A 12,298-nucleotide genomic window follows, 5' to 3' on the forward strand; every position below is an offset into this window, starting at 1 on the left:
CACACAGGGAAGTTTTCATAAAACCTTTTTGGAGAAATAGTTGTACTGGAAACAAGTAAAAAATTACGGCGCCGTCAAGTACTATATATTTTTCAGAAATACTATAATTTGTACCTCTTTGTACTATTAATAATCAGCATAGAAAAAGATGGCAACACTGTCCAGACAGCTATTTTTTATAAATGTATATTTTAATTTTCTCATTGAATTTCAATACAAACACGTCCACGAGTGAATAGCAATTATTGTTAGAATCTCTGAATGTTGTTTATGAATCTTATTATATGTACTGGACATTTTTGACCGTTTTATCAATGCTATTTGTACATATTAATATAAACTATCGAAAATGCCAATCCCGGGATCGTCAAATTATAATCCCGAAATCCCGGGATCAAAATGTTTGCCCGGGATTGGATTCCCTAGTGGTGAGTACATAGTGAGTAGGTATATATGTATTTACGCATTTATTTATTTTAAGGTGACTGCGGAAAACCAACCACCGCAAAAATACCAAAAGTTTTTTTTCGATTCCGGATTAAACAATGCAGTTGCAACCATGTTACACAGCATTAGGAACCATGCCAGTGCATCAAGAAAGGCCTATACAGATTTTGTAAAGTTCACAAATAGCAGATCTGAGATCATTGAGAGAAATCGTCAGAAAGTAACAGACGCAATTAACGAAGGACGCAACAGACTCACAAATTTAATTGAGTTAGCTTCTTCCAAAGGAGAAGATGCCGAAAAGTGTACAGCCGTAAGAATGATTTTATTATTTTATCCGTTAAGAGTGAGATTGATGCTTTTAGCAACAAAAAAATCATTTCAATAAATTGATACATTTCATATTAAATAATCAATACGTATTACGTAGGTATTTCGAATCTTTAAAAAAGTTTTGCTTATTTTTTAATGAAATAACAATCCTACAATTGAAAAGGATCGATATTAAATTGTTCGTTCATTCAAAGTCCGATTTTTATTAGTGTCTACCTAATTTTAATCATTAAAATGTAGTTTGATAAGGTCTTTCGAAGGTACCATAACGGTTTATAGTTTAATCTTACCTATATATATCATTTCAGTTTAAAGAAAAAACATAGATTATTCTTGAAAATGAACTTGATTTTACAACGGTTTTCTTAGATCGTATTCTTATTTGTCCGGTGGTTGTTTGTCCGGTACAAATCTTACAATCGATTTTTAACTAAATTCCCGACTAGCTAGACTTTGAAACTTTTAGAATATATCAGAACACGATGCCAATGCAATTTTTTAATACTTTTAGCCATTTTTAAGTAGAATTGAATTAATTTTTAATTAATTCTATTTGGATGAAAAGTTATTTCGATATCATTATTGGTTGCTAGGGGGTCCTAGCAACTAAATTATTAAATAATATATACGTGCGTTACTATGGAAATCAATATGAAATGACATTTCATTATTCAGTATTTCTATCAAGTACAAATTTTTTGATCGTTTAAGCTAGTCAAGTCAAGTTTATTTATGATTCAATGGAAAATTTAAAAACGTTGTAAGTATATAAAAAGTTCTTTTTATCTTGTAATTATTTTCATACGAGTCAGTAAGTATATTATATCGAAGTGAATTTTGATGCGGTCGCAACACGAAAGTTCATAACGATATAAACATGACTTGCAAAGATGTGCAAGATATACACATTTTTATGGTTTTTAGAAAACTCGATTTTTTCAATTTAAAAAAATACATAAAAATAAAAGATGCTCAAGAAATATCTACAAAATACGATACACTAATAAAAATGGGACTTTCAATGAACTGTAGGATTATTTTTTAATTTAAATTATTGTTTTTAGATAGGTACGTAATGATTATTTAAAATTAAAATTATTGACCAAAGGTTTTGTACAATTCCATTTGAGTCGTTTTTTGCGACCCGGGTTTCGCCTTTCGGCATCTTCATGCACTGTGTACACACACCAAAAGGCAAATACCTACACAATGATAACGAATACTATTAACTCTAACTTATATAACAAATCAATACAATACAGTAGGTAAAAACTTTATTACCTACCTATTATGTCAATAAAAAAATATAACAAACATATAATTATGAATAGGTAAGTTGTTGAAGTATTTGTAAAAAAAACCCCCTACCTTATCAATATACTCGATACACTCGATAAGCGTATAATAAATCATCAAAATCGACATAATAATAGATCATTAGTAATTATTTTTACGATCAAAACTATTTTTAAGCATAACGAAATATAAATAATATACCTAAAATGGGGTGAATTTAGCTCATCGTTATTTACAAAACGTTTTATTTCTAACGTATTATGTAAGCTTAAAATGTTGCTAAAAAGCCATCAACATGACTATAGTATAACGAGTGAATGGTGATTATTACTCCACAAAAAGCACCGATAGGTACCTACCTAAATGTCGCTATCGATACTTTCATTCGATACGTTATATCAATACGATGTCCGATACCAATTATTATTATTATCGAAACCTTCCATTTCGATGTCAAATTTAAATTATTTTTTATAGATATGTACTCGTAATACAGAATAATATCTATACAAAGTATAAATTTAAGACGTTCACAACATTATCTGAAAAAAACAAAGAAATATTATTCAAAAAATATAAATTATATGGAAATACACCGAATGAGCTAAATATGTATACCCTTAGACCTCTTTTACCCTTATATACATTTAGAATTTATAGAACAACGTCCACCTCTAAACTCATCCACATGCAAGTAGAATATATTATCGATAACCGAAGTGATATGGTTGAACATAGATATTGTCCGCCTAATTAATTGGCATTACGAATAGCAGGTTAGTTCTGCACCTTGGGAGATCAAATAACTGATGTTCGTGATTTGTAATACAGTTATCAGGGACACGCGAGTCAACACTACCAAGAATGGCATAGTTCTCATTTACACAGTGTGAAAAAAACGTAGCTAAATATTAATCCCTTCATACTCGAACTACTCACTACATGACTACAGTATGTAAGCATACCTAAGAGAAAGTGAGTCGGATAAAACAACAGATAATATGATCCACACAGCCTCAAGTAAAGGAGTTTCAAAAAAACACCACATGACCATATTTCAAATGATACGGGGCCCAAACAATAGACCCTGCTTCGAACTAAGGAATTAATTAAGATCCGAAAATCCCGGGTACTAGTGCTTAAGTCGACGCTCAACATTTGTAGCGCCACTAAACGTTAGTTTACTCATCACTGTCAAACGTATAACCTAGATCCCTTACAGATGATATTCGTGAGAGAACTCTGCCATGCATCGAATACTGGATAGCTTGATACCATTCACCTTAGTACACAAGATATTACATTTATCAATATATAAGTCCAGTTTATCACGTCTGCCCCAATCTAATCTATATCAAATTGAAGCTGACGACAATCTTCCAAAGTGAACGACAAAACATAACATTTTTAATTCCACATACTATATAAATCGAGACCATCAATGTCCCCATGTGTTTGCCCTGTGGGGATACCAGAAAATGTTTTAAATGTCTTTGTGACTGATAGCGGCAGTAGGTACGACAAGTGTATTTTTTTTTAATTATTAAATAGCCATGTCCTTGCTTTTTCGTACAAGGTGGTTGTCTTAATTTGAACTATCACAAACACCCAGGCTTTGAGAAAATCACATAATTATAGCGTGTCTTCATCGGGATCGAACCCAGAACTCCCGGATGGAAGGTCAGTACCTTACGCACTGCACCACGAGAGACGCCACGACACGTGTATTGTTGACAATTTTATTTCAAAACAATTCTCGAATAGTTATTGTTATTAGTTTCAAAAATCGATCCGACAATCCAATTAGTTGGAGTTTTTCCATCAGGATGCCGTAAGTCATTGTAGGAACAGTTTACCTGATGGCCTCTAGCTAGTTCTGACGACATATTATCATCATCGTCATCATCAGCCGGGGTCAATCCACTGCTGGATGAAGGCCTCCCCAAGCTTCTTCCAATTCTCTCGGTCCTGTGTCATTCGCTGCCACGTATTTCCGCCGAACTTTACCAGTTCGTCAATCTATCGGTTTTAAGGGCGACCCTGTGGCCGTTTCGTGCCCCTTGGGTACCACTGGATGACGGCATTTGTCCAGCGGCCGTCCTTTCGGCGAGCAATGTGTCCCGCCCATCTCCATTTCAGCTGTTTGGCAACATCTATTACATCGCGTACTCCTGTCTGCTTCCTAACCCATTAGTTTATCTTACGGTCCTTTCGCGTGATGCCCAACATACACCTCTCCATGCCTCGCTGTGCGACTCTTAGCCTTTGGACATCTCTCGTGTTGAGGGTCCACGTCTCGCAGCCATACGTGAGCACGGGTACTATAATTACACGGAATTATAATCGGTGAATACTGTCGGGTTTGTTTCCCTCGACTGAAGTAATCATGTTGTGCATGGCCATCTAAAGAAGGTGCAGAGAGAACAGCCACCGGTCTGTGTCTGTAATTCTCCACTGATGACTCTGCACCAATCTTATAAATTTGATTAAGCTTTAACATCTTCCACGTTTCCATTCCACCAGTTTATCGTGAGTGGAGGTTGTATTACAGCTTTTTGTTTTTACGAGACATGGGTGTTAAGTCAATTGCTCAAACTATTAGGTAGGTACAGACTCTGGGTCCAAACATATATTGAAAAAAACAACACGTGATTTTTTTTACCAGACCCGGCATTCAAAACCGGGACCCACAACATTGTAGGCCGACACGTTACCGCGCAGCCATCGTGGGCATGAAATTAAAGAGGCGTTTCTATTCTAACCACCTAATATGAAGTTATGGAGAGCAGTGTACTAGAATCGTTTGGTGGAAAAGACATTTTCTTCCTTAACGAGTACTACTTAGGTATCTACCGGATTTCTTCACTTATATTTTTTAATTTTTTAAAAGGATTCCGATGTGGGGTCCCCAAGGTTGGAAATCAAGCGTTTCGTGTAATATTCTGAATTAAGTAGAGTGTTCTCAGGATTCCGTTGCAGTTTCTATCTTTAGGCGTAATTAAATTTATGTATTTTTAATTTCAGAATCACAAAATATATATTGACGATATTACCAAATCCACTAATAATAAATATGACAGCTGCGTACATCCAACAGTAGCCAAAGGAAACTCAATCCAATATCGTTTATATGATCATCATTTTCAATCTAACAAGATGGCGAACCAAATTTTGTCCGAATCTAGTAATTGTGGAGGTTATTTTACTGGTAATTCTTGCAAGAAGCATATGTTGGCGAAAGGAGAAAGTTTACTTGCAACAAGTAGATCTCGGGCGAAACCAATTGTAAGTAGTTTTTCAATAAAATCAATTCCAGCATTTCCAGTTAAAACCAATAAAATGGTCATCACCACGAAGCATAAAACTACTCTCAAGTGTTAATATTCATATTCCTTCATTAATTTGAAAGCTTCGGGTTACGTACCCATGAAATATATTCGATGGAAATTTGACTGACTAAATCAAACAGTCATAATATCGTCAACGAGTAATAATAAATTACATCTTGTGTAAATTATACTTTTTCAATAGCTTGTTCAATGCCGACAGGGTGCCTTCGTAGACCGGGTGGTAGGTATAAAAAAATACCTACGTACTATATACGTGGACTTAATAACGGCCCACATATTCCTTAAACGTTGTAGATAATCTATTTACAGAATTTTCAAGCCTTATTATCCTTTATATTTATTTTAAACATTTGATGACTGCATAAAGTATTTTTATTACATAAAATAGTATTCTTTTAAACAAACCTCTCGCTCTAATGTTTTAGAATATAGTCATATTTCAGTAAGTCCATGTGAAGTGGTGTTAAGATTTTTTATATTTATTAATTTTTAAAAGCATTTATAAAACCATTAGTAAAATTTATGTCGACATTATTATAGTGAAATATTTACAATAAAAAATATATTGATAATCTCTGTGATCCCAAATTTGACAAGAATTAGGCATTTTATTATTCAAAAAATAGCATAAAAGCTCCATTTTGGTACTACTGTTCGGTTATACGGAATACAGCGGAACACGCATTTTGAAAATAGCCGATAAACTGGATTATTTGTTAGGGTAACCTAACCAAACCTAACCTAACCTAACCTAACCCAAACTAACCTAACCTAACCTAACCTAAACTAACCCAAACTAACAAATAATCCAGTTTATCGGCTATTTTTTAAATGCGTTTTCCGCTATATTCCGTATAACCGAACAGTACCGCGGTGGTACTGGGTCCTTGATTCCCTTGTCGAAGAACTCCGCTGCCGCCGTCCTCAAAAATGTTCTCACCTCTTCGTCGGTCTCGAAGCGTTATCCGGCCAAATGTTGCTTCAGTTGAAGAAAAGGATAGAAATAACTCGGCTCCAGGTCGCCGTGTGACGTCACTATCTCTATCTCAACATGGGGTCGCGTATGCGCATGTATTTTGCAATCTGGAAACAGCCTTCTCCGCAGCTCGGCTCTATCTCTCTCGCCGTCCATATAACCCGTCTCTTATGGATCCTACTGATCCTTTTCCACGTCAACCTGAGAAATATTACAGGTTTGCCATGTTTTTATCCTACCTGCTGTCACCAAAAATGTGTGCAGTTAACGTGTGTAGATCATAATAGTACACGTAGAGTATCCTCCACGTAACCTTGCCATTGTACAGAGTGACAAGGATTTGTGTGTATACGCAACCGTATAATTATTGTACATATTAGTAAAAGCCAGACACTTGATTGGTTACTGACGTTTTAATTCAAAAAAATCTATTCCAAATGGCAAGGCTAGGTGGCGGCCACTTTACAAAAGTACGTGCGCAAACGCATTGCCTTTAAATTACCAAGATAAGAAAGAGGTGGCGTAGGATCCACGACCACTTCCGTAGCTGGCACCATGGCATATATATTGTATACTATTGCCTCAGGTAGATTAATTATGAAATAAACTGCGTCTATCATATTATCCCGATGAATCCATGGTGCGCGCACAGTTTCCATCGCGTAGGTAGGTACAATATTACAAAGGTGAAGAGTGGGAACCACGGCCACTTCTTGGCATCATGACTTTTCGTATCAACTATCAAGAAACTGTGTTCTTCATAGTATATTTACTCAACTCTTCCTTCTACCTGAAGGTAACTACCTAACTGTAATTTAATAACACAATCATCTATTTCCTTTTAGGTTGACAGCGCCCATATTAATCGGATATACTTCGTAAATAGTATAACGACGTGCGCTTCTTCTTCTGTAGAGCATGCTTCTGAAAAATCAAAAGAAATCAACAAAAAAATAGAAATGTGCATCGAAACTTCAATCAAATCGACAGAAATGGTTGCACCAACTGAGGCAACAGAAATGGTTACACCGACTAAGCCAGTTGAAACAAGTACGTCGACAGAATCATTCCAAAGTTACACATCGCCTGAATCATTCGAAAGTTACACATCGCCTGAATCATTCGAAAATTACACATCGCCTGAATCATTCGAAAGTCACACATCGCCGGAACTATCTATAATGGTTAATCTACACGTCCATATAAGCCATCTGAAACCGTTCGAACCAATTGAACCAGCTACAAAGGTTGCACCGACTGAACTAGTTCATCCTCTCAAAATGTTTACAACGATTAAAACTGTTTACCCCATAAGCATTTAAATATTTATAAAATTATTATCAACAACAAAAAAGTCACATTTAACGTGCCTAATAAATTATTGTATTTCTCAGCGCATTTCAAAAACCCTCGCATTACGATGTTAATAAATTCCGTCCGTTCCGGTGATGTCACTTTTGGTTACCGTACAAGATCGCCAATAGGTACTACAGTACATAAAACAAAAATGCATATTTTGGTAACATAATAATACAAGTCTAATAAGGTTTCTTCATAATTATTTTATCTATATAATGATCAAAGGGGTATCAAAACTAATTATAATCATATTAGTATTTCCATACATTATTACAGGTCATAAGTACAATGACAAGCTAGTCGGGTGGATCTAGTATTCTAGGTAGGCACGCTACCTGCCTCACATCAATATACGTCAGTATACGCTATACCAGAGGTGGCGAACCTTTTTATGTCGTAAAACTGCATGCATTTATCTGAAATCAAATAAGGCCGCACTCAAGAAACATTCATTACGTTAAATTGTATGTAATCACCTACATTATTTTGTAAATGAAAGAAAACAATGAAATGAAGACTCTTCGTTAATTTTAAACTTTAACAGCCTTTTAATGATTGTGTTATGTCTGATTTTTGTTAGAAAGAAATTGAATATTTGGTTGCAGCATTGAGGTCTGCAGTTTCAGTTAATCTTCTAAATAGGTATCGTACTGCAGTGGCGCACCCAGGGTGTAGGAATAGGTCATCCTGCTAATAAATTAGAAAATAGTGTATTTAATAATTTAATGTGTATTTCCTGAGAACACCCATTAGCAATCTTACTAGTAATAATTAGCTTTCCATATAATTATATAATAGGGTAAGAGGTTCAATCGTGGGCCACCCTCCAGTGATGGGCCACTCAGCAGTAAAACACAAAAAATAGGTAAGTATTTAAAAACCTAAGTTATGGGTATTTGTTCCTATATGTGACTCACAACATCATATACTTCGGTTCTAGCACATTATTTCCTATATAGGTAGCAGGACTGACCATATAAGTGACCATTTTGTATACCAAGTCACACGTTTTGCATTTTGTCTGACAATTGCTTAACTTTTTGTTAAGGAAATAACATACTTTGGAAGGTAAGATCTCTTTAACTATATTACTAATAATTAGTATACTTTTTATTTAATAATCGTTATGCTGGATATTCAAACATATGATTATGTTAAGTCTACGACTATTTTAAATTAAAATGAAACATCTAGCTGGGTGGCCATTTACTGCACTAAATATATGTACCAGTTGTAAGATGGGCCGGGCTGGCCCATGATTGAAAAAATGGTTTCTTACTTTTAGTTAACTTTTTTATGCTAAATACAATATTTATAATGCACTATATTACCTACCATTTTTATTTTTATGTTTTTTTTTATTTTAAACAGTCGTTGGCCACGTGGCCGATAACTGAATTTGTACTGGCCCATCACTGTATTTAGAAACATTTAACTTCCCATTTCTTTCCGAATATCAAAATATTGAATAATTTAAGTTTAAAATATGATGTTAAAACTATAGATGATGCTGTTGCATACTTTTATAAAAATGGGGAATCACTATGTGAAGTTGCAACAAAAAAATCGGAGTGCCACGATCGATATCAATACATTGGAAATATTTTCTATCCGAATCTGGTTACTGTGGGTACAGAGTTTCCTATATTAATTATCGAATCTTATCTACCAAGTTAGTGAGCTTTGTCTAAAATTTTATTTGAAATACATCTTATAGCACTATAATCCTAATGCACCTAGGATTCTTCAGCCTATAGATATAACTGTTTTCCCTCCAGTTAAAGCTGCAAAATATCCCAAAATGCTGTTTTCATCCTTAAAGATTGTACAATGTAGTGGGCAATTAAACAGAAGAAAACCTTAAAAATATTCAAAATACTAGCGGAGGCAAATAGATAAAACATTTTTTATACCATACTTATCGATTGCGGAAAAATTTAATCAAATTAAGTCATTATCTGACAACAGCTAGAGCATAGAAAATATAACCCAATTAAATGTATATAATGTGTCAGTGCCGAGAGAGAATGCAACATGGCAATAGATACTGAACGCATGGAAGAAATAAATGAAAATATGGTAAATATAATATCTACAGTTCTAATTCAAACCTTGTCATGGCCTCAGATACCAAAAATAAACGATAAACATTTTTTACAAAGAGTTCCATTCGCCATCACTTTGCAAAAATATAGATATATTTAAGACCAAAAAATGGAAAGCATGAAAAGTGCAGAGGAAGATAAAAAAATAAAGACAAAAACAGCACATTTTAATGAGGAAATTGAAAGTAGAGGCAATCAAAAATAATAAAGTTTTAAAAATGGCGGCCAAAATCATTGTGCGATTTGTGAAATAATAATAAAATATCTTAATAAATTAGAATGTTCAGTGTATAAAGATAGCTTCCATTCCAAATTTCGTTCCAAAACCTCAGCAGGTCCATGTCCCAATTGAGATTGATGTTTTATTTAGTGACTCAGGTGATGAAGTATTCAACAGACAGGTCAATAATTTTCTAAGACCTTAGAATCCACTCTCTGTCACTCTATCCTCTTTTATTACATCAACGGTGAGATAAAGAAGTATGTTTGTTGATTATATCATAATATTAGACACTTTGATTCAATATTTTATTGAAAAGTAGGCCTTAGTTGTTTAATTTATTCAGAAAAAGGCGGGTGGCCCATCACTGTCTGGAAAGTGGCCGATCACTATCTGAGTGTGGTCCATCACTATACTTTTTGCGATTTTTTTTTCTTTTATATTTTTTGTAATAACCATATTTTGTGTTATAAAATATGTACACATATATATCAATATACATGCTTTGTAAACACGAAAAAAAATGCATTTCAATAAAACCGTATTAATAAGCTTGTTCTGACCGATCAAAGCAAACCATTCGCTTAACTGGCCCATCATTGTACCTCTTACCATATAGAATTCGTTACAGTGACGTCCCGTAGAGATAGATAGGTCATGCGTTGCATATGGGAGGTACATTATAAATGGCGGCGAGTAAAACGAAAACAAATATGACTACTTTTGAGAGCACTAAAGGTTTTCCACGAATCAGACGATGTTATTGCTTCATGCTTCATTAACATCATTGTTTAAAAAATAATCGAAGCATATACAATCTTGCCAACATACCTATTATTGTATCGTTATAATATATTGTAATGTGGTTTATCGTACCGGCTAATTTAATCAGCGTTAACTCCCAAACCTGCCACCGACCTCCACATACCTAAAACCACAGTTTGAGAGCTGTTGGTTTCGTATACATGTTCTAATTATCAGTAGGTAGATGTTGTGTATATCAATTTAGAGATTTTTGGTGGATTTGTCTGATTAAGATTGATAAAAATTGATTTAAAAATAGGTAGGTAAGTAAGTAAGTAGGCACCTAACGAATAAACAATTTTATACTTACTATAATTTTATATGAACGGGGGCGGCATTCTAATTCTGCAAGGGCAGCACTTCGCCTAGGGGTATCACTGAAGGATTAGGTACCTATAACTAGCAGAGCCAGCTGGCTATCGTCAGCCCATCTCACTAGGTCTTGTGGACAGCTTGGCGTCCTAATGACATAGTGTTGGATTTTAATCTAATAAAAATTATATGCGTTGACGGCGCCGTAGTTTTCTACCTGTTTTCTCCAAAAAGGTGTTAAGGAAACTTCCCTGTGTGCTTTAAAATGCTCTGCTTAGGAGTTGAAATAAATCAGAAATGCACCTATTGAATAAATCACAACGTGTTCACTAAAGCTATTTTTATCACCACATTTCTCAATCGAGGAAGAAGAATAATAATTGATATTAGAAGTGTGAAATTGGCTTCAATCAAAATTTTACCTCGGCTGGTTTCCGCAATTAGTATATTACCAGAGGGATGGAATTAGTTTAGTGGGGCCTTCATCCAGCAGTCGCAGTGGCGAACCTGTTGGCAAAAAAACGAACTACGAACGAATTGTGAGGCTAGCCGATTTTCACTTCCTGTCAAATAGTAGGGACATACCATAAAATGACAACATCGCGTCTCGCTTACTCTTAGAGAATGAGATTGAGAGAGACAGTCCGAATTTTTACGTGTTATTGTCACGATAGTTTAAAATACATAGCTGCCAGTAAATCCATGCACGTGCTCTAATACGATCTCTAATATAATAAATTATTAAATAAACATCATTATTAAGCCATAAACAGTGCTTCGTACCATAATCATCAAAAAATGGCACACTCAGTGATGCCAACCGTACTATATTATAGTATTTGTACTATAGTTTTGGCCCGCGTACTATGTACGATATAAAACAGGTATAGTACGCCTAAAATACTATAATTTTGAAAATTCGGAAAAATAGATAAAAAATAGCGCTAAAGCTGTTCGGGAGGACTAAAATACCTAACTTTTGAACTTTTGTCTAAAAGATGAGACGTTAATCACCTTCTATTTGAATTTTTGTCTAAAAAAAGGAGACGTTCCACTTTGAAAATATGGCAACACTGCAGTAATATAAAAAAAAAAA

At 34.6% G+C, this 12,298-nt stretch overlaps 1 protein-coding gene across 1 annotated transcript; it reads left to right on the top strand.

Moving 5' to 3' along the window:
* The first annotated feature begins 487 nt into the window (after positions 1 to 487).
* Positions 488 to 7,804, top strand: LOC147079200 (uncharacterized). Its single transcript, XM_085954110.1, has 3 exons — positions 488 to 760; positions 5,101 to 5,361; positions 7,248 to 7,804. Exons 1-3 carry the CDS (start codon positions 560 to 562, stop codon positions 7,722 to 7,724), a joined length of 939 nt encoding a protein of 312 aa, XP_085810236.1. The 5' UTR covers positions 488 to 559; the 3' UTR covers positions 7,725 to 7,804.
* The last annotated feature ends 4,494 nt before the right edge of the window (positions 7,805 to 12,298 follow it).

This window comes from Rhyacophila brunnea, unplaced genomic scaffold (assembly GCF_057557595.1).
Source record: "Rhyacophila brunnea isolate RB1 unplaced genomic scaffold, BYU_Rbru_1.0 scaffold_10, whole genome shotgun sequence".
Taxonomy (NCBI): Eukaryota; Metazoa; Arthropoda; class Insecta; order Trichoptera; family Rhyacophilidae; genus Rhyacophila; species Rhyacophila brunnea.

Coding starts and splice junctions, on each gene's coding strand:
- LOC147079200 (XM_085954110.1), top strand. CDS start 560: ATGTTACACAGCATTAGGAACCATGCCAGTGCATCAAGAAAGGCCTAT. Junction 761..5,100: donor ATGCCGAAAAGTGTACAGCC/GTAAGAATGATT, acceptor TTTTAATTTCAG/AATCACAAAATATATATTGA. Junction 5,362..7,247: donor GATCTCGGGCGAAACCAATT/GTAAGTAGTTTT, acceptor ATTTCCTTTTAG/GTTGACAGCGCCCATATTAA.